General features: G+C 33.3%; 1 protein-coding gene across 1 annotated transcript in view; it reads right to left on the bottom strand.

Moving 5' to 3' along the window:
* Positions 1-26,026, bottom strand: part of OCA2 (OCA2 melanosomal transmembrane protein) — a 533,107-nt gene that overhangs the window by 471,393 nt on the left and 35,688 nt on the right. The window contains exon 8 of the mRNA XM_051990569.1: positions 24,033-24,186. Coding sequence (XP_051846529.1) covers positions 24,033-24,186 — 154 coding nt within the window. The remainder of the gene's footprint in view (positions 1-24,032; positions 24,187-26,026) is intronic.

Raw genomic sequence — 26,026 nt, 5'->3', positions numbered from 1 at the left:
TTTTCTCATCAGTAAAAATGAGGAGGATAAATTTGCCCCGATAGGGCAGCTAGTTAACACAATGGATAGTGTCTAGCCTGGAGTCAGGAAGATTCATCTTCCTGAATTCGAATCTGCTCTTGGATATTTACTAGCTGTGCGACCATGGGCAAGTCACTTAACCTTATTTGCATCAGTTTCCTCATCTGTCAAATGATCTGAAGAAAGATATAGCAAATCACTCCTAATTTTGTCAAGAAAGCTTTGTCAAGAAAATGATCTTTGTCAAGAAAACCCTCAACAGGATCACAAAGAGTTAGATGTGACTGAATAACAAAAACAGATAGCTTTAAATTTAGGATCCTGTGACTCACATATCAAATGCCAAACATGAGAACCTGGGTTATCTAAACCACATAATCACAGAATTGGAAGGAATCTGAAACAAACTGCTTCTGAATTCAAGCAAAAGAAACACAAGATTATACTCAAGAAACACATCTACCCACATTTTATAAGAAAAAAGGTACAAAGTGTATAGCTGAATGGTAGCAAAATAGAGGTTATATATATAATATATATGTATATGTATATACATACATATATGCTACATTTTTAATATTAGCAGTCATGAGTCAAAATACATTATTTTCCAAGTTACAGTCATCTACACATTTGACCAACATTTCCAGCACCAAATATTGATTGTTAATAGTCTTTTTAAATTGTTTTATACTTTGCAATAAAGAAAAGGATCTCAGCCTTTCCCCAAATGTACTAACTTCAGGTAAGTACATTCACACTTTTCTCTCTTCATCCATCCATCATAAAGTTTGACCAGAGAGATCACCCAGTATGATTTTGAGAAATTTTTTTTCTGTATAGAGTCCCTGACAAGTCAATACCTGGTCCCTGCATGAAGATTTCCACTGATAAAAACCCACTAATTCCCAGGACATTTCTTCTTTTGGACAGTTTTAATTAGGAAGAGACAGCTAGATGGTGCAGTAAAAGTGTCACTCCAGTATCTTTACTAAGAAAACCCCAAATAAAATCATGAAGAGTCAGATATGATAGAAATTTCTGAACACTTAGTAGGAAACATTTGTTCTTACAGCAAATAGAAATTTGCCTATGCTGTGCTTTGAGATCATATCAGAGAGTTAGAGGAAGAAGAGAACTTAAGATTCATCTGTTCCCACTCTCTCTTCTTACAGATGAGAAACTGAGACTCAGAGATTTGAATAAAGTTACACAAGTAGTATCAGAGACAAAAATTTGATCCCAGCTTTAAATCCAGCATTTTCCCCACTGTGCCATCTTGCCTCTAGGAATCAGAATTCTTTTTTGGCAGCTGTATAGATAAGTTCAATTAAATTCACTCAACAAATTTTTCTCCTTTTTTGTCAAAAGACAAGTTATATAGGAGAAGAGGTTACAGACAAAATTAAGAGGTAAAATAGGCACTAGGAGTGGCAAATATGCAATAGATTTGGGAGAGCAATAGGATTGCCAAGGAAAGAAATTTGAAAGAATGCATTAAAAGAATATGTCAGGAGACATGGGTATGTCATTGATTGGCAGGTTAGATCCACAGGGAAATGTAGGAGACTAACTAAAGTTGGCTGTAGTAAACAGAAAAGACACTGTTAAAGGGAAAAAACAGTGAGGGGGAGAGTGCCTCATAGCAGGCTTAGTACTGGAAAAGACTTAGTGCCTCAACAATTTTTTCTTAAGAACTCAATATGTATATTTTTACTATTTTTAACATATATTGGATTACTTTCCATATAGGAGAGGAGGTGGGGAGAAGGGGGGAAATTGGAACACAGAGTTTTGCAAGACTCAGTGGTGAAAAATTATCCTTGTATAAGTTTTGAAAGTAAAAAGCTTCAATTAAAAAAAAAAGAAATTAATATGTACAGAACATAGTATGAAGTGCTGAGCATGCAAAGACAACAAACAAAAGCATACCCATGTTCAAGAAACTAACAATATAAAAGGAAGAAAACATCATGGAAGAACAGAGAATGGATATGGGGGGGGGGATATTATGGATATTATGGATATTATAGGATGAAAAGCCCTAAGGATCATAATTTAGTTCAATTTCTTTTCTTTTCTTTTCTTTTTTTTTTTTAACCAAATGAGAAAACAGAATTCATAAGGTCACACAGCCAAGCCAGAGAAAGTGACAGGATTCAAATCCTTATCTTCTCATTTGAAATCTTTAAACTATATTTTGCTAGCTAATTAAGAGGCCATTGGAGTAAAGTCAACACAAGGTAGTTAACACCTAGATTAGGGTGATAGCAAAGGATATGGAAAAAGAAGAAACAAATGAAATAAATGACAGGAAGTTAGAAAAATGGTATGATTGCCATCAGATTATTCTCTTCCATAAAGCCAATTTTTAATTTTTTGTCCCAATCTGTGATTTCTGCTAAATTCCCTCCATTGCTGTAGATAAGCAACTCCACTGCAAATTTGAACCTTAGGGAGTTACTCAGAGCACTTGTTGGGGCTTTTTTGTGTGTTATGGACTCCTACTTTGGCAGCCTTTGGGCCCCTTCTTAAAACAATATTTTATATCCATAAAATAAAATACTAAAGATTACAAAGGAAATCACTTATATTGAAATACAATTATCAAACAGCAGCTAGGTGGCACAGTGGACAGAGCACCAGCCCTGGAATCAGTAGGATCTGAGTTTAAACCCAGCCTCAGACAATTGACACTTAGTTGTGTGACCCTTAGCAATTTGCCTTGCAAAAAAAAAAAAAAAAAAATACAATCATTAATATAAAAAAGCTCTAAGGAAACAGACTCCATAAAATCTATGGACTCTTGATTGATTCCACAGAACCTCAGTTGAAAATCCTTGATTTAGAAGGATTACATGAAGCAGCTTCAAAGACAGAGCTTTGTAATTCCAAAGTCAACCAGTCAGCATGGTAAAGGTATAGATTTCTTTCTTCTTTAATATTACATTATAGGTTTTCATTAATCAGGAGACAGCAAGATCAGGTAGCTGCTCAATCTAGAAAGAGAGTACCATTGAGGAACTCAGAAATCAACTTGGATTCTGGCTCATTAAAAGGTTAATTACAACAGTCTCCCACCATTCATTTTCAAAATACTATAAGCAACTTTTTTTAAAGAGCGAGACACCCCCTTACAAAAACTCTTAATATTTAAAATATCTTTTGATGCTCATTTTCTGATATCAACACTCCCTAATTGTAATATACATCATTACACTTCGTTAAATTAGAAGTTGGCTTTTCCTTTTGCTACTACTAGGTTTCATTGTTTCAGGAAATTATGTTTCATGGTAGCAGTCCTGGACTTAAATAAACAAGCCACAAAACTATGAAAACTCTGTTTTTATTTGGTTGCACCTCATAATGACCTAAAAATTATTGAGCTGTGGAAATAAGAAAAGTGGAGCAGAGTTATTAAAACTGACCCAAGGAATCATAGAATTTTAGAGTTAGCACTCCAAGCAGTAGATAGTCCAACCCATACCTGAAAGGAATTGTATCATAACATAGGCTTGTAGCTTTAGAACTCAAGGTGACCTAAGAGTCTATCTTGTCTAATTCCAAAATTTTACATCTAAAGAATTTAAGATCCAAGAAAATTACATGCTCAACGTAATATAGATATAATGTGTCAGAAAAATGTTTTTAATCCAGGACCTCTGGTTTTAGAGCACCATACTTTACTGCCTTCTGACAAATAGTCATTCATTCTCTGCTGGAAGACCTCCAATAAAAGGTCATGTCCCACCTCAATGTCATCACATTTCACTTTAAGACAGTTGTAATTGTTAAGAAGTTCTTGATATCAAATTTAAATTTGTCTTTTTTGCAGTTTCCATCCAATGTGTATTTTCCATATGCAAGCCCTTTAAATAATCCTCCCTGTCTTTTCTTCCCCAGTCCAAATACTTCCACTTGTTTTAACAATCTTCATATAATATACACTCAAGATCATCTATACTAACCTGGGTGCTCTTCTCTGTTTATTCTCTGCCTTCTTCAACTGTAGTGCCCACAACTGATTATAATATTCCTTTGACCAGAGCAGAATACAGAGGATTTGTCACCCCCTTAATTCCAAAAATCATATTTGCTTTTTGGGAGAGGATACTCACTCATATTGACCTTGCAGTCCACCAAAATCTACTAATCTTTTTCAGAGAAACTACTGTATTATTATATCTCAAGAAAATGACTAATATTGAATGAACTGTGAGAAAGCAGGCACAATTGTACACTGCTGATAGGACTATGAATTGGTCCAACCATTGAAGAAAGCAATTTGGAACTATGTCTAACCTTATCTCCCCATCATGAACTTGTAAAATAAAATATTTGAGCTTAAACATAAAACCTTACTTCTATCTATGTTGAATTCAATCTTTTTATATTCAACTTTGTCTCCAATTTTCTAGCCTGTCAAGCTTTTTCCTTGTCATCATGTCATTCCTTCCATCCACCTCAGACTAGGTTTGTGTCATCTGTAAGTCTGACAATCATCTCATCTATTAAATGTTAAATAGTGCAAGGATTACCATAGATCCCTGAGAAACTCCACTGGGAACTTCCTGACAAATTGACATTACTTCATCAACAAATAAATTTAATCCAACCAATGTGGCCAGTACTGAATCCAGTCCATTATATTATATTGTAGTGCACATTTCTCCATCTTTTCCACAAGACTAGCACAAGAGGTCTTAATCAAATGCTTAGTTAAATCCAGATAAACTTGATCTATAGCTCTCCCCTGATACACCAGGTTAGGGAGCTGTTCATAAAATGAAATAATATTTGCAAGTCACAAACTTTCCTTGATGAAGTTACACTAGATCTTTATAATCATCTCTTTCTTTTCAAATATTTATTAAATATCTCTTTAATGATCACTTCTATACTTTTCACAGGAATCAGTCATGGGTCTATAGTTTGCAGACTCTGTACTCTTTTCTTTTTTGAAAAACAGAATTTTTGTCCTTCTTCACCCCTATTATTTTTCCCATTCTCCCACAATCCTTGAAGTATCAATGACAGGGACTCAATAAATTATTTCTTCCAGTACCCAGTGATGTCATTCATGTGGGCCTGGAGACTTCAAATGATCATGGTAATTAGGTGCTCTCATATTATCTGTTTACATATTTGGAGTATCAATATCCAATTAGACCCTTTTGCTCTTTCATTTATAGTGAAGAGGCCACTCTCCTTGGCAAAGAAAACAAAAATAAACTAAAAATTCTGCCTTCTCCGTTTTCATTTATGATCATCTCATACACTCTAAACAAAAATGCTATCCCTTCTTTGATTTTCTCCTTTCTCCGAATACAGATTGAAAAAAAAAAACCTTTTTAAAATTTATTTCTGCTCACCAGCCATGGTTCATGCTGAATGTTAGGACCTTTTAACTATTTTTATATGACCATGCCAAATTTTTATATTCATTTTTTTTACCTGCCCTTGTTTCCTTTTCTATAACTATATTGTAAAATTTTCTTTGTGAGTTTTTCTTCTCATTAAAATTATCTCCTTTTCTGTGTCAAAATTTCCTTTTGAGAGCTCCATTTGCCCTGAAAAATTTTAGTCCATAGTATCCAACTGGTGATCTTTTTAAATTCTTTCTTCCTTTACTTTTATTTTTAAATTTTAAAATTGATTTTTTTTTTTGGCCATCAGGAATTCATTTCTTTTCTTTCCCATCTCCCCTGCCCTCAATGGAAAAAGAAAAAGTAAACCTTTAACAAGCAAGCACAGTCAAACAAAACTAATTTTCATGTTGGACATATTCAAATTTAGAATATTAGTCTAATATAGCTCTGTTAGGAATAGATACCTTTCTTCCTGATCAGTCCTCTGGAGTCATGATAGCTCACTGTACTGATCAGAAATCTCAAGTTTTTAATAATTATCATTATAATGTTAATATTACAGAATAAATTATTCTCTTGACTCAGCTTAATTCACACTACCTCAATCCATCCACAGCTTCCAGGGTTTTTTTGAAACCATATCTTTTTAAATTTTCTAAATATTCTTATATAACAGTACCTTAGCACATTCATATACCACAATTTTTTATCATTTCCTGTTGATAGGCATTCTTTTATACTTAAGTTCTTTCATATCACAAAATGAACTGCCATCATCTAAGACATTTTCTTCTTTTTTTTTTTTTTTTTTGATCTCTTTGAGTTATAGGCCTGGCAATAATACAGCTGGGTCAAAGGGTGTGCACAGTTGAATAACTTTTGAGACATGGTTCCAAATTGCTTTCCAGAATGGCTACACCAATCCACTCTAATTTTTGTTTGGTTGTAGTAAATAAGGCAAGCTAACTGGATTACTTTTTGTAGAATTAAATGGAATTGGAAAATTCTGGAAAAAATGTTTTGAAGTCTATCTAATGAAAATAAATTATAATTTATTCTTCACATGTTACACTATGATTTAAAGATTCCTTGGCATTTATTTAAGTTTTTAAGTGAAACCAGGACCGAAAATTACATTATTCCTTACCATTTTGATGCCAGTATTTACCGTTAAAATATTTAACATAATTTAACAAATGGAGGTTAGATCCTACAGAATCATCTCTCTCCCTAGATGCAAATGTCCTTTTCCTCACGTGCTGACATTTTGTTCAACTCAATTCCTTATTGCAGGTTCAAAAATGGAGACAAGTGTTGGCAAAATGCATCTATGGCAGCTATTGATAAAACAGTATTACAACATTTTGTTGCATTCCCAAATATCTCTCTGTCTCTCTGTCTTTCTCTTCTTCCCTTTTTTTATCTCTCTTTATCCCTTATGATCTAGTTCTTTTTTAAAATAAAACTAGAGACTCTTTAAAGATTATTTAAAGATACTCTTTTTTCATCATTCTTTAATTTAATTTCAAGTATAATTTTAACTAATATTTTATAACTCTCAAATTAATTGCTGGAGTACCTAGAGCTACTTAATATTGAACAGATGGTTTTATCATTCTGTTTTGATCTGATAAAATGGGTGAAAAGGGAAATAAAATGTTGTTTACTTCCTATCATAAAAGGACCCTGTTGTTAACAATTCTTCTAGAAACAATTCCTGTGGTATGATGACAGACACAATGGAAAATAAAAAGTATTATTCTCTTTATGTTGTGAAGTATTTTTCATTAAGACCCAGTGTCAAAACAATTTTAATACTACCTTATACAGCAAAAAGGCATAAAAATCTTATCCCTGAAGATGAAAATGTTATAAAACTATATTAAGAAATCTCATAAAGCCATATTCCCTATCCAGAATCAGAAGCTGTGATGACTGAATCAATCCTGTTCTTTGGGTTTATCTTTCAACCAGACTAGCTTTACCAATATCAGAAATATAGTCCTAAATATTCAGTCAAGAAAGCATTAGCCAACATGAAATAGGTATCAGAGTCATTTAGGATTAGCTGTAGAACATAAAATATATTTTGAGGACCTTTCACAAAGTATCCTTTCATGGATAATCTAAAAAAATTATTTAAGTATTTATACATCAACACTTCAAGGATCTATAATTTTATTATGAGAATATTCTTTTAGACAACTCATATCTTAACTCCTCTAAGACCATAAGAGTTTGTAAGTCTATAAGAATTTCTTTAAAAAACATATCACTTTTGCCCATTTACTGGCAAAAGACTGAACAAGTTATATATGTTATTATAATGAAATATTATTGTGCTATAAGAAATGATGAGCAGGCTGATTTCAAAAAACATAGAAAGACTTACATAAACTTATACAAAGTGAAATGAGCAGAACTAAGAGAACATCATATACAGTAACAGCAATATTGAATTATTATCAACTGTGAAGGATTTAGCTATTCTCAGCTATTCTCAGCAATATATAATTTCTCCATTACCTTAATTCATCAGAGGTTGTCATTGTCCTTAATTTGTAGCTATATAACATTTCAAAACACATTTACTATCAAGTGGCCATTCTATCAGATTTCATGAATTGACTATTCATTTGCTTAAGTGTGAAGTATTCTATTTGTACATGGCATTAGTGTAAAACAGAACAAAAAACTCATAAAACTTTTAAAGCTTTCTTAACAATTGTATAGCAACAAAATCAAAATACTTAGATATTTTTGTTGCAATTATACCATAGGGTATTCTTAAAGATTGCCCTCCCCAAATTTAATTCAATCAAAACTTTTAAAATGACATTTTAATTCTTCAGAGGATCTATTTTAGGATAGGAGGCTGTCCTATAACTCTTTAAATTACACTCTTCACCTGTAATTAGTCTTCTATCTTAGGTCTTGAATTCATGTCCTCCACCATTATCTCCAATGATGCAGATCACAACAAATCGATGACTTTTACTTTATTATAGCTTTTTATTGACAAAACATATGCAGGGGTAATTTTTCAACATTGACCCTTGCAAAAACTTCTGTTCTAACTTTTCCCCTCCTTCCCTCTACCCCCTCCCCTAGATGGCAGGCAGTCTCATATATGTTAAACATGTTAAAGTATATCTTAAATGCAACATATGTGTACATATTTATACAGTTCTTTTGTTGTACAAGAAAAATCAGATTTAGAAAGAAAGTAAAAATAACTTGGGAAGAAAAACAAAAATACAAGCAAACAACAACAGAAGGAGTGCAAATGCTATGTTATAGTTTGCACTCATTTCCCAGTGTTCTTTTGCTAAGTGTAGCTGGTTCTGTTCATTACAGATCAATTGGAACTGATTTGGATCCTCTCATTGCTGAAGATGGCCACTTCCATCACAACTGATCATCATATAGAATTGTTGTTGAAGTATATAATGATCTCCTGGATCTGCTCATTTCACTTAGCATCAGGCCTTTCTGAAATCATCCTGCTGGTCGTTTCTTACAGAACAATATTTCATAACATTCATATATCACAATTTACTCAGCCATTCTCCAATTGATGGGCATCCATTCAATTTCCAGTTTCTTGCCACTACAAAAAGGACTGCCACAAAAATTTAGAACATACAGGTCCTTTTCCCTTCTTTAAGATCTCTTTGGGATATAAGCCCAGTAGTAACACTGCTAGATAAAGAGCATGCAGTTTGACTTTGGGATCATTGTTAAAGCAATTTGTTCTTATTTGTTCAACTTCTTTAGAAAATTTTTATAATCTTTATCTGTAATTTGTGTTGTTTATTATATATTTTTCATTATGACTTTTAAATAGTTCAGGAACACATCGTTTCAATTGTATACCATATATTTTTCTCAATTTTTTTTTCTTTCTATTTGCTAATTATGATCTTTGTTCTAACAAATCAGTGGTCTGACTGTGGCAGACATCCAATTTAGGAATGACTCCATTAATAGAATCTTTGCCTGTCTGCTAAACTATATTTAAGTTTTGTTGCCTAATAATAATAGCAAGCATTTATGTAGTAATTTAAGGGATACAAGATTCTTTACAAAATTATCTCATTTTATCCTCATGATAATCCTGATTGGTAAGTGTTATTATGATACACATTTTATAGATGGGGAAACTGAGACAGAATTTAACTGACTTACACAGATTCACATAACTAGTGAATGTCTAAAGCTAGATTTGAACTTATGTCTTCCTGACTCCAACTAATCCTGTTTGCAAAGGATAAAAAGACTGAAAAATTCCATGACAAGATTGATAAGACCCACTAAATGAAATAAGCATTAATTATTCAATTTGACCTGATCATCCACAGAAGAAAGACCAAATGGATGAAGAATGTCCTATCTATTGTCTAAATCAGAATTCAGCAAATTATGGCCCAAAGGCTTTGGCCACTGTCTGATTTGATACAGCCCACAAAAATGCTATTTTTAACTCATAGGACATACCAAAACAGGTTACTGGCAGGATTTGGCCCACATAAAATAATACTGACCCTAGATTGTGACATGGAGTTGAATAAACAAACTAATGGATTTGCCCAATACCAGTTGGAACACAGAGTACTATATAAACAGACAATAAAGTAGGAAGTGGACATAAAATTAAAATAAAGAGAAAAATGGGCTGGATTGCCTTCAGGAAATTCAAAAAATATTTTAACAATCTCTACTTTCCCCCAGAAACAAGGGCCATCATTTCAATGTTGATATTCTTTCATGAGGTTTCTCTGATTGCAAAACCTGAATACAAGAGTCTTCAAAGAACTGAAAAAGAATATCACATAAAGGGCAAGGGTGATGTCTGTAGAAGGTTTAAGTAAGGTAGAATATGTGTCTGTTTCAATAAACCACATTCTAAGCCACTTAAGGTCTTGAGGCATAGAATATGCCTCCAAATAGTTGACAAGGAAATGTTGTATTACAAGATCTGTGACAGCTTTTGAGACCTTCTTTATGTTATCTTTGGGGATTATATGATCAGGATCCTTATAGAGAAAGATGAAATCAGGAAGGTAAATGGAGAATAGGTAATGGAAGGACATTAAAAACTAAGAAAATCATTTGAACTTAATATAAATTGGATGCATTGATGAGTAATCCAAGGCAGGATGTGCTCTTTGAAGAACTCGTAAACATATATTATAAAGAACCAAAAATCTTCATTCCCATCTGAGAGATGGATAGTTTATCTCTAATGTGCATATACCATATAGATTGCTGGCAGATATTTCTGAATGGAACCATTTTCCTCTCTTGATTCCTCTGTGATCAGGACACATAGCCAAAGTCCATGACTAAGCTCCCCCTGTAGCATTGCTCAGACCAACTTGGATAAGACAAACAACTAGCTATTAATGTCATTTAGATTTATTCCCATCACAATGACAATAACAAAGAAGTGACTAGTCCCCAAATCAGGAAAGCTGCCCAGGATAACTTGCAAGGAATAGATTCTATATTCCTCTGATTCTATGACTGTGATATAGTTTCTTCAAATTGTCCTTTATGATAACAGAATTGTAGTCAAATTATAGAGGCTGTGGTGACTTTACATTTTATAATAAAATAGAAGTTAAAAATGTTCTGATGTGATTTTCTTGAAAACTTTGCCAGTATATCTCAAAGGAAATACTGTTTCAAAAAAAAATCCCATATATATTCATGTACTAAGGGTTCTTTTTCAGGATATGCATCTATTTCTTTTCCATTTTCCTTTTGTCTTTCCCCTTCATAGCACCAAGTTTGCAGAAATGTATGTTCTGACCAACTTTAGAATGTCTATTTTCCCTTGATTGGGTTCCAAAGGTAGAGTTAAATATAGGTCATTAGATTCAAAAAAAAACCAGAAGATCAATCACATATAAATCTAGATGTATCCTTGGGAATTGATGCAATTCCTAAATTGCCCACAGGAGTCAGAACCAATATGGACCCAAGGGATTTTTTTCTGCTTTTCCTTGCTTAATTTATACTACCTCAGAGTATCTCTAAGTTAAGGAGGAGAAAACAGTATACCTATATAGAGTATTTAGCATTTTCTTTTAAACCTCAGTAGGATTTGATTGTTTTGAAACATAAAACTGCTCTGCACAATACCTGCACACAATATGAAAGCTATGATTTAAGAAATCCTTTATCTTCAAATATTTTATGAAGTGTAAAAAAAAAAGAAAACTAAAGATTTTTTTTTCAAATTAAATATCCAATTTTTGCCCTGAAGAAGTTTACTCAGTTGTACTAGATAAGTTCTTCATGGCTATAATTCTATCTCTTTTGCCTTCTGGAATATTACAAATTTTCTGCTCCTTTAATGTGGAAGCTGCTAAATCTTGTGTGATCCTAACTGTGATTCCATGATATTTATAGTGTTTTTTCCTGACTGCTTGAACTATTTTCTCTTTGATTAAAGAGCTCTAGAATGTGACTACAATATTACTGGAAATTTTCATTTAGGGGTCTATTTCACAGTAGATTCTTTCAATTTCTATTTTATTCTCTGTATGATATCAGAGTAGTTTTACTTGATTGGTTCTTGAAATATGATATATAAACTCTTTTTTATAAAGTATTTTAATAATTTTTAAATGATTTCTCCTTGATTCATTTTCTAGGTCAATTGTTTTTCCAATGAGATATTTCACTAAATAGCAACAATATATCTATAATTCCTACTACCAAGGAGGCTAGAGGATTCTTTGAGCACAAGAGCTCTGAGCTGAAGTTCTATAAAGTTCATTAGCTGTCCATACTAAGCCTGCCATCATTAGGAGAATGTCCAGGAATAAACTCCCTAAGAACTGTTGAACCGGACCAGGGTAGGATAGAGCAGATCAAATCTCACATGCTAGTCATTATTAAGATTAGACCTATGAGTGACCACTATTCTTCCAGTCCATGTGAAATATGGAGACCTTGCCTTGGGAAAAACAATGATATACATATTTGTTCTGTTGGGGATAAAAGTATACTTTCCCACCTAGTTTCCACACTCACGATCTAAAAATTACTTAATTTCCATGACAATGGTCTAACATTTATTCGCCTAGTTCTATAGTGTCAAAGCATTACAACAACCATGAGAAGACATAATTGGTCCCACTGCCCTATTTAATTTGGATCAGTTTATACTCATTAGTATGTTGCACTGAGCTACATACCACTCAGAGAGAATTTAGGAAGCATTTTTGTTGTACCCTTTACAGAATATAGATAGAGGTGCAAGAAACATTATCCCCGACCTTTCATTCCCCAAAAGGCCTCACTCCAAACCCTATACATTAAGAGTCCATAATCGGGCACAAGAGGACAGAGCCCATCCACCATGTATCTCCTTGGGTAACCAGAATACATCCACCTGAGTCAAACATAACAGTAAGTGATATTGAATCAAGCTGAATAGTTAGACAAGTCAAAATAAGTATTGGAAACTTCCCATCCTCTTTCTACTAATTGTGTAATCTTTTCAATGACACAGAAATACAGAGATAATAGTATTATCCTTTTATGAGATCCCCACATGATTATACTTTTAAGATGAATAAAAATCATAGCTTGAATGGTAAACCAAAATATATTATGTTAAGAACTGGAAGAAAAAAACACTGGATTTGGGAAACCTGAGTTTGGATCTTGACTCTAATCTTGGACTAAGCCACTAAGTTTCTTTGTCTGGAAAATTAAGGGATAGGAGCAGAGTATATCTAAGGTATCTACTAGTTCCAACTCTATGAAACTTACCTTTCAAATATAAACTCCCTAAATGAACCACATTCCTCAAAATAATAGAAGCCAGGACAACTGTGCTCTCTTCTAATTGAAATCCTACTAAAATTGAAAAGGAAAAATACTTTAAAGCAAAGGAAGATGAAAGCACTCTCCCCTTTCCTTATCTGCCAGGTACAGACTCTGATGTTTTCTCTGTAATATCTGACGGCATCATTAACACCTAAGGCCAGAGGGAGGATGGCAGTCCTTGGCTTTAGGGAGGTACGAGTTCTATAATCATGTTTTTCAGTAAAAATCCCACAGAGTCCTGAGATGTCTTATAGGCCTATAGGAAAGTCTTCAACTTACATTTTACAGATAGTACTTTTAATTCCATTATTAACATAGTAACCTTTAATAAAATCACTAAAGTTAATTCTCATTTCTCTCTGAAACTACAGTGCCTGTTAAGAAATGATCCTTTTCAAAGCTGAGTCTGTATTAGCAAAGCTTAACAAATCTATCCCTAACAATTCAGCCATTTCCAGGACATTTTACTGTAACTCTGCATTTTGTCTGAGTGAGAAGGCATGATATATTTATTGTGTCCAGGGGAATTTAGAAAGAAACAGAAAATTCAATTCAATACAACATTACAACCATTTATTAGACATCTACCATGGACAAATCACAATAAAAGTAAAGCCTGAGGCTCTTTTCACTGGATTCCAAATCAGAGGGGCTAAGTTTAGATCTCAACTCCTTTATTTAACTCCTGATAGTACTTTGGACATATATCTTAGGAGAGGAGGTGAAGAGGTGATTTAAAAGTGAAAAGAGCTTCACGAGCCATATAATTTAACTCCTTCATATGACAGGTAGGGAAACTGAGGCTCCAAAAAGTTAAAAAAAAAACTTGCCCAAAACACAGATGGAATGAGTAGGAGAGTTAGCATTTGGAACTATGCCTTCAGACTTCAAACTCAATGTTCATTCCACACAATCACACTTCCTTCACTTACTCTGTTTTAACTTCACTTTCTTGATCTGAACCATGAGATGTTTAGAGTGAAGGATCTCCAAGTTTCTGTATAGCTCTAGATTTTATGATACTACAGTTATATCAGCTTTATTTTTTTCTAAGTGATAAACAGGCAGTAAGGTGGATAGAGGGCTAGACCTGGAGTAAAGAAACCCCAAATTCAAATCCAACCTCAGACACTTACTAGCTGTATGACTAGGCAACTCATTTAACTTCGGTCTCAGTTTCCTCAATGATAAAATGGGGATAATGACTGTAAGTATGCCAGGGTTGATGTACAAATCAAACAATATAATACTTATAAAGCACAGCACAGTGCCTGGACTGTGTTTTTATTCCTTCTATCCTACCTTTTTGAATTCAATAATAAGAGCTTACATTTGTATGGTGCTTTAATGTTTGCAAAGCTTTAAAGATATTGACATTTGAGCCTCACAAAAGCACTATATGGTAGGAATTGTAGATATCACTATCCCCATTTTACAGGGCATAAAATTAAGGATCATAAAGAAATTAAGTGATATGGTTATATCTCTGGGATGTGTTGAAGCTGGCATCTAAACCCAGATTGCTCCTGAATCCAAGTTAAGTCATTATACATTATTGATGCTGCTATAACCTTTGTGAGATCAAGTCTTCCTATCTCAGGATAGAAATAAAGGGGCTATTCTAAGGCCCAATCCTTTACAAAGGCATGGTTCTTGGGCTCCTTGGACAAAATGAGGTTAAATCCCTCTTTAACCTCAGCTCCCAGGGAGCCATTTAGTGCACATGTCTGATCAGCTTAGCCCACTGTATCCCAGAGTTTCATTAGCCTCAAACACTTGGTTAGTAGAGACTACAGATTTGTACCATCATACTCTGTTAGTTTCTATCCATTACAATACACTGCCTGTAAAGAAACAAGAAAATACAGTGAGTATTCTTTAAAAATTATCGGCATTTGAGTGAAGTGAGCAAAACCAGGAGAACATTGGACATAGTACAAGATTATGGGATGATCAACTATGGTAGACTTGGCTTTTTTCAGCAATGTGGTGATTCAGGTCAATTCCAATAGACTTAGGATGGAAAATTCCAATCATATTCAGAGAGAAATTCAGAGATTGAATGTGGATCAAAGCATAGTATTTTCACCTCTTTGTTTGTTTGCTTTCTTTCTCTTGGTTTTCTCTTTCCCTTTTGGTCTGATTTTACTTGTATAACATAACAAATATGGAAATGTGTTTAAAAGGATTGCACATATTTAATTTATAACAGAGTGCTTGCTGTCTTGGGATGGGGAAAATAAGAAAGGGAGAGAGAAAAATTTAGAACACAAAGTTTTGTAAAAATGAATGTTCAAAACTATCTTTATATATATTTGGAAAAATAAAATACTATTTGAAAAAATAAAATAAAATTAGCTGCATCTTCACAAGACACAACCATCACAATTCCCCTCCAAGACCATAACTGATCCAAACCTTATCTTTCAAATAAGCTTTCTGAAAAGAAAAAAAAAAGCTTTTATATTAAAGTGCATGCATTTGTGATTGTATGTGTGTATCTATCTGTGTGTGTAAGTAAGTATAGCCATACAAATCTAGAGATTGAAAGTGCCTGAAATAATTAAGCCTTTTAAACAAAAGAGATGAAAGGGAGAAAAAGATAAAACAGAAATCAGTACTATATCCTCTGCTGGCAGGTAAATGGCATTGTTTGGGAATCGATGCTTGAAGAATCCATCCAAAAAAATCAATACAACCAAAGCAATAAAGCTTTTGAGAGAGTCCATAAGCAGAGCTGTCTTAAAAGGAAAGAACTAAAATAGAGAGCTCAAGGAGAAGGTGTCTAGCAAAACGCAATTAAACAAATTTAAATACAACACATGTAGAGAAAAGTATTATGGCAACTCCTAGGGGGGAACATTGTACTACCAGTCATAATTCAAAATATTTATTGAACTGTTTTATTGTGTTCAGGATTAGAAGAAATAATCCTGACTGGGTTGACATTGCAGTGACATTAAAAAGTAACTGACATCTCACTGACAACAGGTACATCAGCACTAAAATCCCACAGAAATCTTTATTGCTCTCTTTGGGTTTACTTTGTACCTGTTCTGCCTTTCAGACTGTTTTCTACTTTAATAGTGACTACACTCAGACTTCCTTCATTAAAAAATCTTCCTCAATCCTGCCTCACTTAAATCAAATTCACTTGCAAGTCAAGACCTCACCTTCCTGATGTCATTGATTGTCTTTGAGGAGAAAAGATGAACAATCCCCAGCTAGACAGAAGGAAATTATCAAAATCTTAGCCAGGACTATCTTCTATCACTCCTTCTCCATCCCACCATTATACTCAAAATTTATGTGATTTACATGTAGATGCCTTACATTACAAAATGAGCATGAGTCCATTTTTAAAGCTGAGTTTTATAAAAAGCCACTTTACCTCCCAAATTTGCACCATAGACTTCATAAGATTATAGCTGGGAAATTTTTTGTAAATTTTAATCAATATAGAAATATGATGTTATTATTATTCTATGAATGGAAATACACGTATAATTATGTATGTGTATGATACATATTGCAGGGAGGGTTTTACATATGGGCAGAATAGGCAATCACCTCAACAGCTAATTTGGTACCTCCCTGGAAATCAGTCTTTCCACATTGATTTCATGAACTAAGAATACTCCCCACAAACATCCTCAAAGATATATAGTTTTCACATTTGCAAAGAATAGAAAGAAAATATATATAACAAAGGGCTTTTTTCATTCTACTTATAATCAAAATATTTATGAAAAAGATAATACAATGATATGCTCACATTAAAGAGGAAAAATAATATTGTCTTTTTCTAAAAACCAGTTTAGAAGGAGGAATAGGATGAACGAGGCGGATCACTCTGTTTCAAGACTTTGGAATGGGAAAAGATACCCTGAGGGACTATAGATAAAGGAACAAAAAGGAGAAGTTTAAGATGTTTGTATCTTTCTTTTTTAAAACTTTTCTCTTAAATTTGACCTTCCTGCCTACCCCTACATAACATCATAAAATAAATGTCAATATGATGATATAAATACCAATATGTTGATAAATGAATGATGTTCATTCATTTCAAAGAGAACTAATGACATTTATATGTCTTGACTTGCATGTGAATTGGATGTAAATGAGGTAGAGTTACACAAAGTCATCAGTCTCACTCTCTTCTAGTCATTAAAGTCCTGTGAAAGGACAAAAGTCAGGATAATTGGAGATGGTCCAGAATGTCACCTTCAATGTCTGACCAAGTTCCACAGTTTCTGCTATAGTCACCTTGATGGCCATCAGGACAAATTGTTATCATTCACCCATTCTCTTGGAAGAAGTCTTTACATATTTGGGGTAGACATTCTCTTCTCTTCACCCATGGGTTTGAGGTATATTAGTTACTCTCAATTTGGTTTAGCTCATCTGCCAAGATGTTTTCACTGAGGTATGGCCACTGAACATGCTGCAGCTTCTTTGAGACACAGGTATAAGTTGGATGAAAGGTGGACACCAAAAAAAGGATGGAGCAGTGCTGAAGAAAGCTCAGCAAGACCTCATATACCCCAAATAAATGATACAGACATACAGAAAGAATAGAAACCAACAAAAGAGTTATGCACTCTCATAATCATGTCCCACTCATTAAGCCTTGACTTCTCAAATTATTTATGCCCAGGATAGGCATTTCAGAAATATTAACCAACTAAATCACAAAAGCCTTACCATCATAGACTCCAACCTGGAAATGCTGATCTCCAGGAGGCACCAAATGTAGCTATCACATAAGGAATACTCAGAGAGTAGGAAAACACAGACTGGCACTAAATTTTTTTAGGTGTCATCCTGAGGTCTGGCTTATTAAAAGGGACACAGAGACACATCATCATTAAGAAATACTGACATATACATTTTATATGCTTTTCATACCATGGAAGCTCATGTGGGTCTAAGGTACTTTCTGAAAACAATCAAAGATGATACAAAGCTCCAAAAATTAACCTATATGTTTATGCCCAATAAACAACCTTCTTCCTCCTCCTCAATCCTCCACATACTACTCCTATATAACTGTAATGGTGATCCAACTCAGCTGCAAGCAGTTCTGCTGTCCCTAGCCATAGTACTGATTCTTCAGTTTATACCACTATCCCTGACCAAGGTACTGATTCATGAGCTTTCATAACTACAACTTTTGTTCTTCTGGCAAAAGACATTACTGAAGTTTAATTTCATAATAATTAAATCACTTAGAAATACATTTGTTTGTTAGGCAAATGGCCTACTGTACACTATGCATTGTACCAAGAGTCCTTCAAAAGTCTTATTTGGTAATAACAATTCCTTAACTCAAATTCCTCATTTGCTTCAGTTTGTTTGAAATTGTCTTTTCCCTCACATACATATTTTTCCTAAAAATGAACAATTACAAACAAAAGAGTTATGGTTAGAAAAAGCATTCTAGGAAGGAATGAGAAGCATAACAGTAGAACACAGAGAAAGCTGGATACAAGAACATGAAGCATACCTTATATGGAATAAAAAAAAGACATTTTGAAACATGAGAAATACCTTTTTATACTATGACATATTGATATTAATTATATTTATTGTGTTTTTATTTTCCTAAATATTTCCAATAACATTTAATTTGGTTTAAATCACGCTCAAGAGTGTTGTGGACCACAGCATGAGAATTCTCTGAACTTAATAACAACTGGGATCTGCTAGAGCTAAAATCTTGTGATTTCTACTTGTCCTATAGCTCTTCCATAGCTGTACCAATTCATTATAACTCAATTCAATTTGATGAATTCTTCTTATATAAATATTTTAAGATGTCATTTAATTGATGACAAAAATACATTTTCTATCATTAACATTTTTCCCAGCTATTACAAAAGCAAAATGCAGTTTTTAGCTGAGGATAATATATATTCACAGCTTCATCTGTTTAAAAACAATGCAAATTCTGTTTACTTTATCAAGCATACCTTATGTGCACTATTTATTAATTTAATTAAATTAAAGAACTCTTGGAAAACATTTGGGGATCTACAATAGTATTTTAGATGAAATTAAGACATAGTTTGTGATTTTTTGAGAGTATATAAAAGCATGTATATATGCAGATCCTAAAATTCTCTATATATAATGTAGCATTCAGCTACAATAAAATGAAAGGAAACTCAAAACACTTATGAACTATGGAAATATGTAATAAAGGTGATGTATGTTAAAATAGTTTATATAGCTTTGAAAGTCATAATATTGAACCATATTTTCTCATAATTTAGCAGATATAATGGGAAAAGATATCAAGGTTCAGTTCAAATGCTACTTCCTACAAGATGCCTTTGCTATTGCCTCCAGATAATGCTCCACAAACTATCAAAATTATATGCCTATGTATGTATATATACACACATAATACATGTGTATACAGACATATATAACACATGTATGTCTATGTGTGTGTGTTAAATATGTATCTTGTTCTAGTCCTCCTGACTGCCACCACTATCCCTGCTTCTAAATAGCACATATGTTCATAAATAACCAATAACACTAGCAGGAAATAATATAGTAATGAGAATCTAGAAGTCATATATAAACTGTCCCCCAGATCAAAGTAACATAATTTGCAAACAGTCTCATGCAGTAAGCAAAAATCACATCCTGAGACTTGGGCTGAATCAGAGGAAGCCATATAGGACTTGTCAGGACCTTTTGGTCTTAAAACACATAATTCTCAGTTAAATTTCAGACATTAGTGGTAAGAGTAATAGAATAACAAATAGTAGTGGTGATTTTGAGAAGATGTGGACATGTTAACTTTAAAGTTTTACTGATGACTTTGAGATAATTTAGGAATGTTAAAGAGCTAATCCCAAGGTGACATGGATAAAATAAATTTTAAAAAATTCTATAAAAATGAGACATCAAATTCTTGGCTCTCAGGTACTATTCCAACTCCTAAGGGCCTATGCTATTTGAATAGTCCCAATACTGAACCACAGTTATATAAATGATTTCCCCATCCCTATTCTTTTCCCCATGGTACCTGCACTTACCATCCCCTTCCCCATCCCCATACTCAACCATCTGCCTCTGTATTCACCCTGCCCCCTTGCATAGCTTGTCTCTATACTTTCTGTGCTGCTTATCCCTACATCCTCTGTGCCTTATTGAAATATAATTGTAGTCTTACTTCCCACTAGCATCATACTCTTTCTTTTGAGTATCCAAAGAACTAATCTCTATTTATATGAATTATATTTATATGAAATCTCTATTTCATAATTTCATAAATTAAATAGCAAATTGTGTGTATGTATAATTTACTTATTGGTATAATATAAGTTCCTTGGAATACTTGGCACTATGCTTAATTCATGGTAGGTATTTTTAACATGCTTATCAATTGATTATTGTGGCTGCTGTTTTCCCCCAACAAAACGCAAAAACCTTGACGGCAGAACTGTTTTCTTTTTGATTTTGTATCCTCAGCATCTACCATCTGTTTAAGATGTAGTAGACACTTAAAATGTTTGCTGAACTGAATTCACTTGAATTGATGGTATAGGAGATGTGGCTCATGGAACTATATAAAGAGATTGTTCCAGAGGCTAGAAGAAAAAAAGTGGCAATTGAATGTGTTCGGTCCCTTGCAAATTTGCTGATGAATATGTATTTGTATAGGGGAGAAAATGAGCATAAGATATTTAAGAAATTAAAAGCTATATAAATCAAGTGTTATATAAATGGCAATTAATATTATTAATCACTACAACACTTGCTGTGCCATAAACATGGGTATCATCTCCCCTAATGGAGATGACAGTTCTTCCACACCATAATAGACAGTTTTGTGAGGGTCCATAGATAAAAATGATCATTCATCTGGTGTTAAACCTTCTGGTGACCATCTTAATAAAAAAAATGGATTAATTGGATTTTATCCACCACTAACACAGGGAAGAGTTTGGTTAGGAGCTGTCAGGCACCTATGCTTTTTTGAGAATAGTCTACAAGAACCCAGAATTACCATAAAGATCACTATATCATAATGAGGTTTCCAAATTTAAGAGAAAAAAAGATTTCATTTTAAAACATGCAAAAAGAAAGATTATTTAGGTCTTGGAAATATTATATTGTTTGAATTGTTGAGTTCTTCCCCTCTCCCATATGGCAGTAGCTTTCATTTCAGAAAAGTAAGGAAAAGCCTGGATGATTTCACATTTCTATGGCCCCAGTCTAAAGGTTAAAAGAGTCAGAGAGATTGTGAAGAATAATCAGCAACAGGAATGAGGAACTTTATGGGAGGTTTTGTCAGGCTTTTTTATCCTTTTGGAACATAATTACTTAATATAAGAGAAATGGGAGCCTTGCTGAATGAAATTATACCAAAAAATAAAATCAAATAAAAAGATTCCATTCAAGGTTTTTCACAGGTTTGTCATCTTAGATCAGAATGGGCAGCAAAATAGTTACTCCATTCATTAAACCACAAATCCAATTTAAACTCTGAATTCAAAGCCTTGCCTGGGTTATATTTTTACACTTTGGTTCTCATCTCTAATCTGGCTTTATGATCCAGGTCAGATAGTATTCCTAATTCTATCTCTTCTCTCACACAGCCCTCAGGCTTCCATCATTTCATAATTCTTGTCAGTGGGATGCCCTTCAGTGTTGCATGGGTTTTGTGGTGTAGCTGTTTTGTCTGAACGCACAGAAAGCTCCTCTCTACAGTTAATGGACAGAATAAAATAACAAAACCATGCTGTCACAAATGAGAAAAAGAAGGCAAGAGAGACTCCAGGCTTTCTTTTGTCCTTTTTGCAATTCTACTTATTTTCCCTTATTAACTGTTATTTGGACCAGTAGGAAAGAATCTGAGTATCTGAGCTCATCTGTAAATGAGGAGGTTGGAAACCTCCCAAACATAAACATAACAATTTATGATTAGCAACAAAATTCTAATCTTCTGGCTATTATTATATAAATTACATTTGTCCTTTAGTCTTGCAACCTTTCTGATGTCCATATTTCCCCATTTATCAACCTCAAAATTCTCTAATTCTTCTTATTCAAATCACTGAAATACATTGTGCTCTCCATGTGCTCCAATATTTCACAGCTTGTTGCAATGAAAGAATCAAGTATTGTCTCAGAACTCAAGAGTCAGACTTAATTTCACTAAATGCTTCTCTTAAAGTATGAACAGACCTATGTTCTAGACAAGTGAACTATCAATGCAGATTTAATTCATCAATTGCTTTTCTCAGAAGCAGACATGCTCTTCAAGTGAACTGATTCTTTTAAACGGAAATCTATTTTTACTAGACTATACAGTCCTTGAGATTAAGGACCAGGTCTTATTTAATTTCTCTCTTTCCTTATGTACAAAATAGTGATATCTATTCAGAAGGTGCTCAAAATATTTATTGTTGTATTAATTTATTTCAATTTTTATATTTATACTGAGGATTGGAGCTCTCTTGATTCTCTCTAAGCTCATGAATAGGGAAAGTTCTTCCAACATCAAAAAAACAAATGTATAAATAAAATGTGGAGGTTAGTAATACTGTTATCTGGATACCAAATTTTGAATTTTTTAGTTTCATCTTAAGAGGTTCATTGAACCGAATAAGTGAAAGTTTTCCCCAAGTGAACTCAGAATATTCATGTTAAGCAAAAAGTGGTACATATTATATTTTATATTATATTATAAAATATCTTCTTTTAACTGATCCATTCTTTTCCCTTAACTCCAACTCATGGAAAACAATGAGAGAAACTTGGGAAAAGATAAAAATAAATTAATTATGACATATGACTTTTAGCCACACAATATGAAGGATTAAAAACAAACCCATGAATATCTTCTAGGCTTTTGTATATCTGCACCCAACTCCCTACAAGTCAAAAGCAAATTGATCTCTATTAATTCACAATGTAACATGGGATAAACTCAAATAAATTTACTGAAATTAAAAAATATCTTTTCCCTGTTCTCAATGCCCTATCCATCTCTACATTCCTCCATGTACTTGTAGTTGTGCCCTTGTTCATATTTTTTTCATCTAGTAAACTCTTTAAAATTTACTTCTTATAAAGGTGGTTACTCTTTGTTCTAGACTGCTCAGGAAAACAAATATTCTATTATGGTATATAGATATTTGGTGTTCAAACAATCAACAAGTCCTTATTATGTGTCAGGAATTGTGCTAAGCACTGGGGATACAAATATAACCAAAAAACACAGCTGCTTTCTTCAAGAAGTTTACCTTCTAATGAAGGAGATAACATTTACATAAATAGACATCTACAAGACACGCACAAAGTAAATGCAAATTAATTTTAAAACATAATACATTTTGAGAGATTTTTTTTTCTTTTCTCCCACTGTAAAATATATATATGCTTTCTAACCAATAAAGAGATAAAGTAAAATCCTTTGGGAAAATACTCATTTTCTAAATTGATAGAAAAAAACTGAATTGTATAGCAAACCTTTCATGGAGATAAGAATACAAATACACATTAAAGATGGAGTTTATTCAGATTCTTTCAACACAAATGTTTATGAGACACTAAAATGCACTTTTTGAGTTTTTTTATTTTATTTTTAACAAATGAAGATTCCTAAAGTTCAAAAAATCAATTCAACTTCAAATCAGTTTTCTCCCATTAATAGGAGAATATGCTAATTGAAAAGATCCTATTCGATCAGTGTTAGACCTCCACAGATATAGAGTTAGGTAGTAAATATTTAGTTCTCGGAAAAGACAAGTCATTAAAAAGAGATATATTTACCTCAAATATGATCAGTCCATAGACTCCTGCCAAAATAACTGATGCAATGGTTACTTGGGTCTCTATATCTGCATGGAGGTATTGATGAGTCATTGAGAGAGGAATCACTTGGTTTTTCTGGAGAAAGGCTTGAATATTTATTGAAATGGTTTCTCTGCAGCAAAAAACAGGTTTTGTACAATTAGTGAAAGGGAAAAAGTGCTACAGTATAACAATTAGCTTCCTCTCTGACTCCACTCTAGCACCAAATTATTCCATGAGTACACATTATCAATTCATTTATTCATAAGAAATAATGGTAGCAACATAGCTATTGTAAGCATTGGGCTTGGCAGCAGGAAGACTCATCATCTTCCTGAGTTTAAATCTGGCCTCAGATACTTAACCCTATTTGCCTCAGTTTCCTTATCTGTAAAATGAACTGGAGAAGGAAATAGCACACTGCTCCAGTCCCTTTCCCAAGAAAACCTCAAAGGGATCACAAAAAGTCAGACACAACTGAAATGACTAAACAACAACAGGTCTAAACTTAGTTTTAGCCACTTATTTCCCCCTTTTTTTTCCCTAAGCACATTTTCTCATTAGTGTCATATCTTCCATGGATAGTTGCTAATAAAACAAAAAATCAAGAAGAAAACAAGAGCCTAAGATCTAGAATGGGGAGTTACCTCATAGATAAGGCAACTGTTACCCAGAAAAAATAAATGATTTACTCAAGATTATATAGATCATAAGCATCAAAGCAAGAATTCAAATTTGAGGTCTCTTACCCAAAGGCAGTATACTAGGGGAAAGGAATGATTTGAGCTCCTTGGCTTTTCCCTAGCCTTTCTGACAGGTGTATGATATGGTCAAAAAACCAAGTCCTTGGATAATCAGGATTTGGCTGTCTATCAACATACATATTCCCAAACAGAATATTTATCAATATTCTCATGGAATCACATAGCTTGAGAGTTGGAAGCTTGAGAGACCTCAGTGATCTTCCATTCCAACCCATACAGAAAAGGAATCTTCAAAATAACATAGCTGATAAGTGGTCATCCAGCCTTTGCCTGAAGATCTCTAAGGAAGGGAAATTATTTTGAGGTAGCACACTCTACTTTGGCATAACAGGAAGTTTTTCCTTACATCAAATCTAAATTTGCCTCTGCAAGTTTCACTTATTGTCCCTGAAACCAGTAGGACAAATCTAATTTCTCCACCTATCTAACAGTCCTGGCAGCAATTATGTCCTCTCTGATTCTCTTCTCTAAGCTAAATATGTCCACTTTCAACAAATGGGAGAGTCTGTCCTCCTGTTTACATGTGACAAGAACTCAAGACTCTTTATCCTCTTGATTGTCTTTCTTTGGACACTAATGAATTTATCATAGTAAATCCTGATGCTAAAACTAAAAACAATATTCTAAAAGATGTCTGATGATATCAAAGTGAGTAATTATCACCTTTCTAGTCATGAAAATTAAGCATGTTCCCATGCAGCCTATGATCTTATTAGGTTTTTTTTCATGATTCATCACACTTCTGATTTATATTGAGCTTGAAGTGCATTAGAAAACCCTAGTCATTTCTACAAAAAAAAAAAAAAAGTATCTTAGCATGCCTTCCAAATCTTGAATTTGTGAATTTGACTTTTTGTATCCAAAAGTAAGACTCCATTTGTCCCTGCTAAATTTAAACTTATAAGATTCAGTCAACTGTTCTAACAAGTCAGCAAGCTTTTGGGATATTGATTCTATAATGTGATGATGAGATTTAAAAAATTACTTCTGGTAGGAGGAAGGATACAGAAATATAAGGAAGAAATAGCTAAAGTTTTTTTTTTAAGACTAAAACTTCTTATAACAAAGAATTCCTCAAAAGCAAAATAGGTTCATGTTTGATAGGAAAGTTTGGAATATTCATGGAATCTGATGTTGAAAAAGATGAAAATAATTTTCTTCAAACTCACTTCTCAGATTCAACTCATCATAATAATTAGCACATATATA

The sequence above is a fragment of the Antechinus flavipes genome, chromosome 3, assembly GCF_016432865.1.
Source record: "Antechinus flavipes isolate AdamAnt ecotype Samford, QLD, Australia chromosome 3, AdamAnt_v2, whole genome shotgun sequence".
NCBI classification, from domain to species: domain Eukaryota; kingdom Metazoa; phylum Chordata; class Mammalia; order Dasyuromorphia; family Dasyuridae; genus Antechinus; species Antechinus flavipes.
This window is presented reverse-complemented; position numbering and strand designations above follow the sequence as displayed.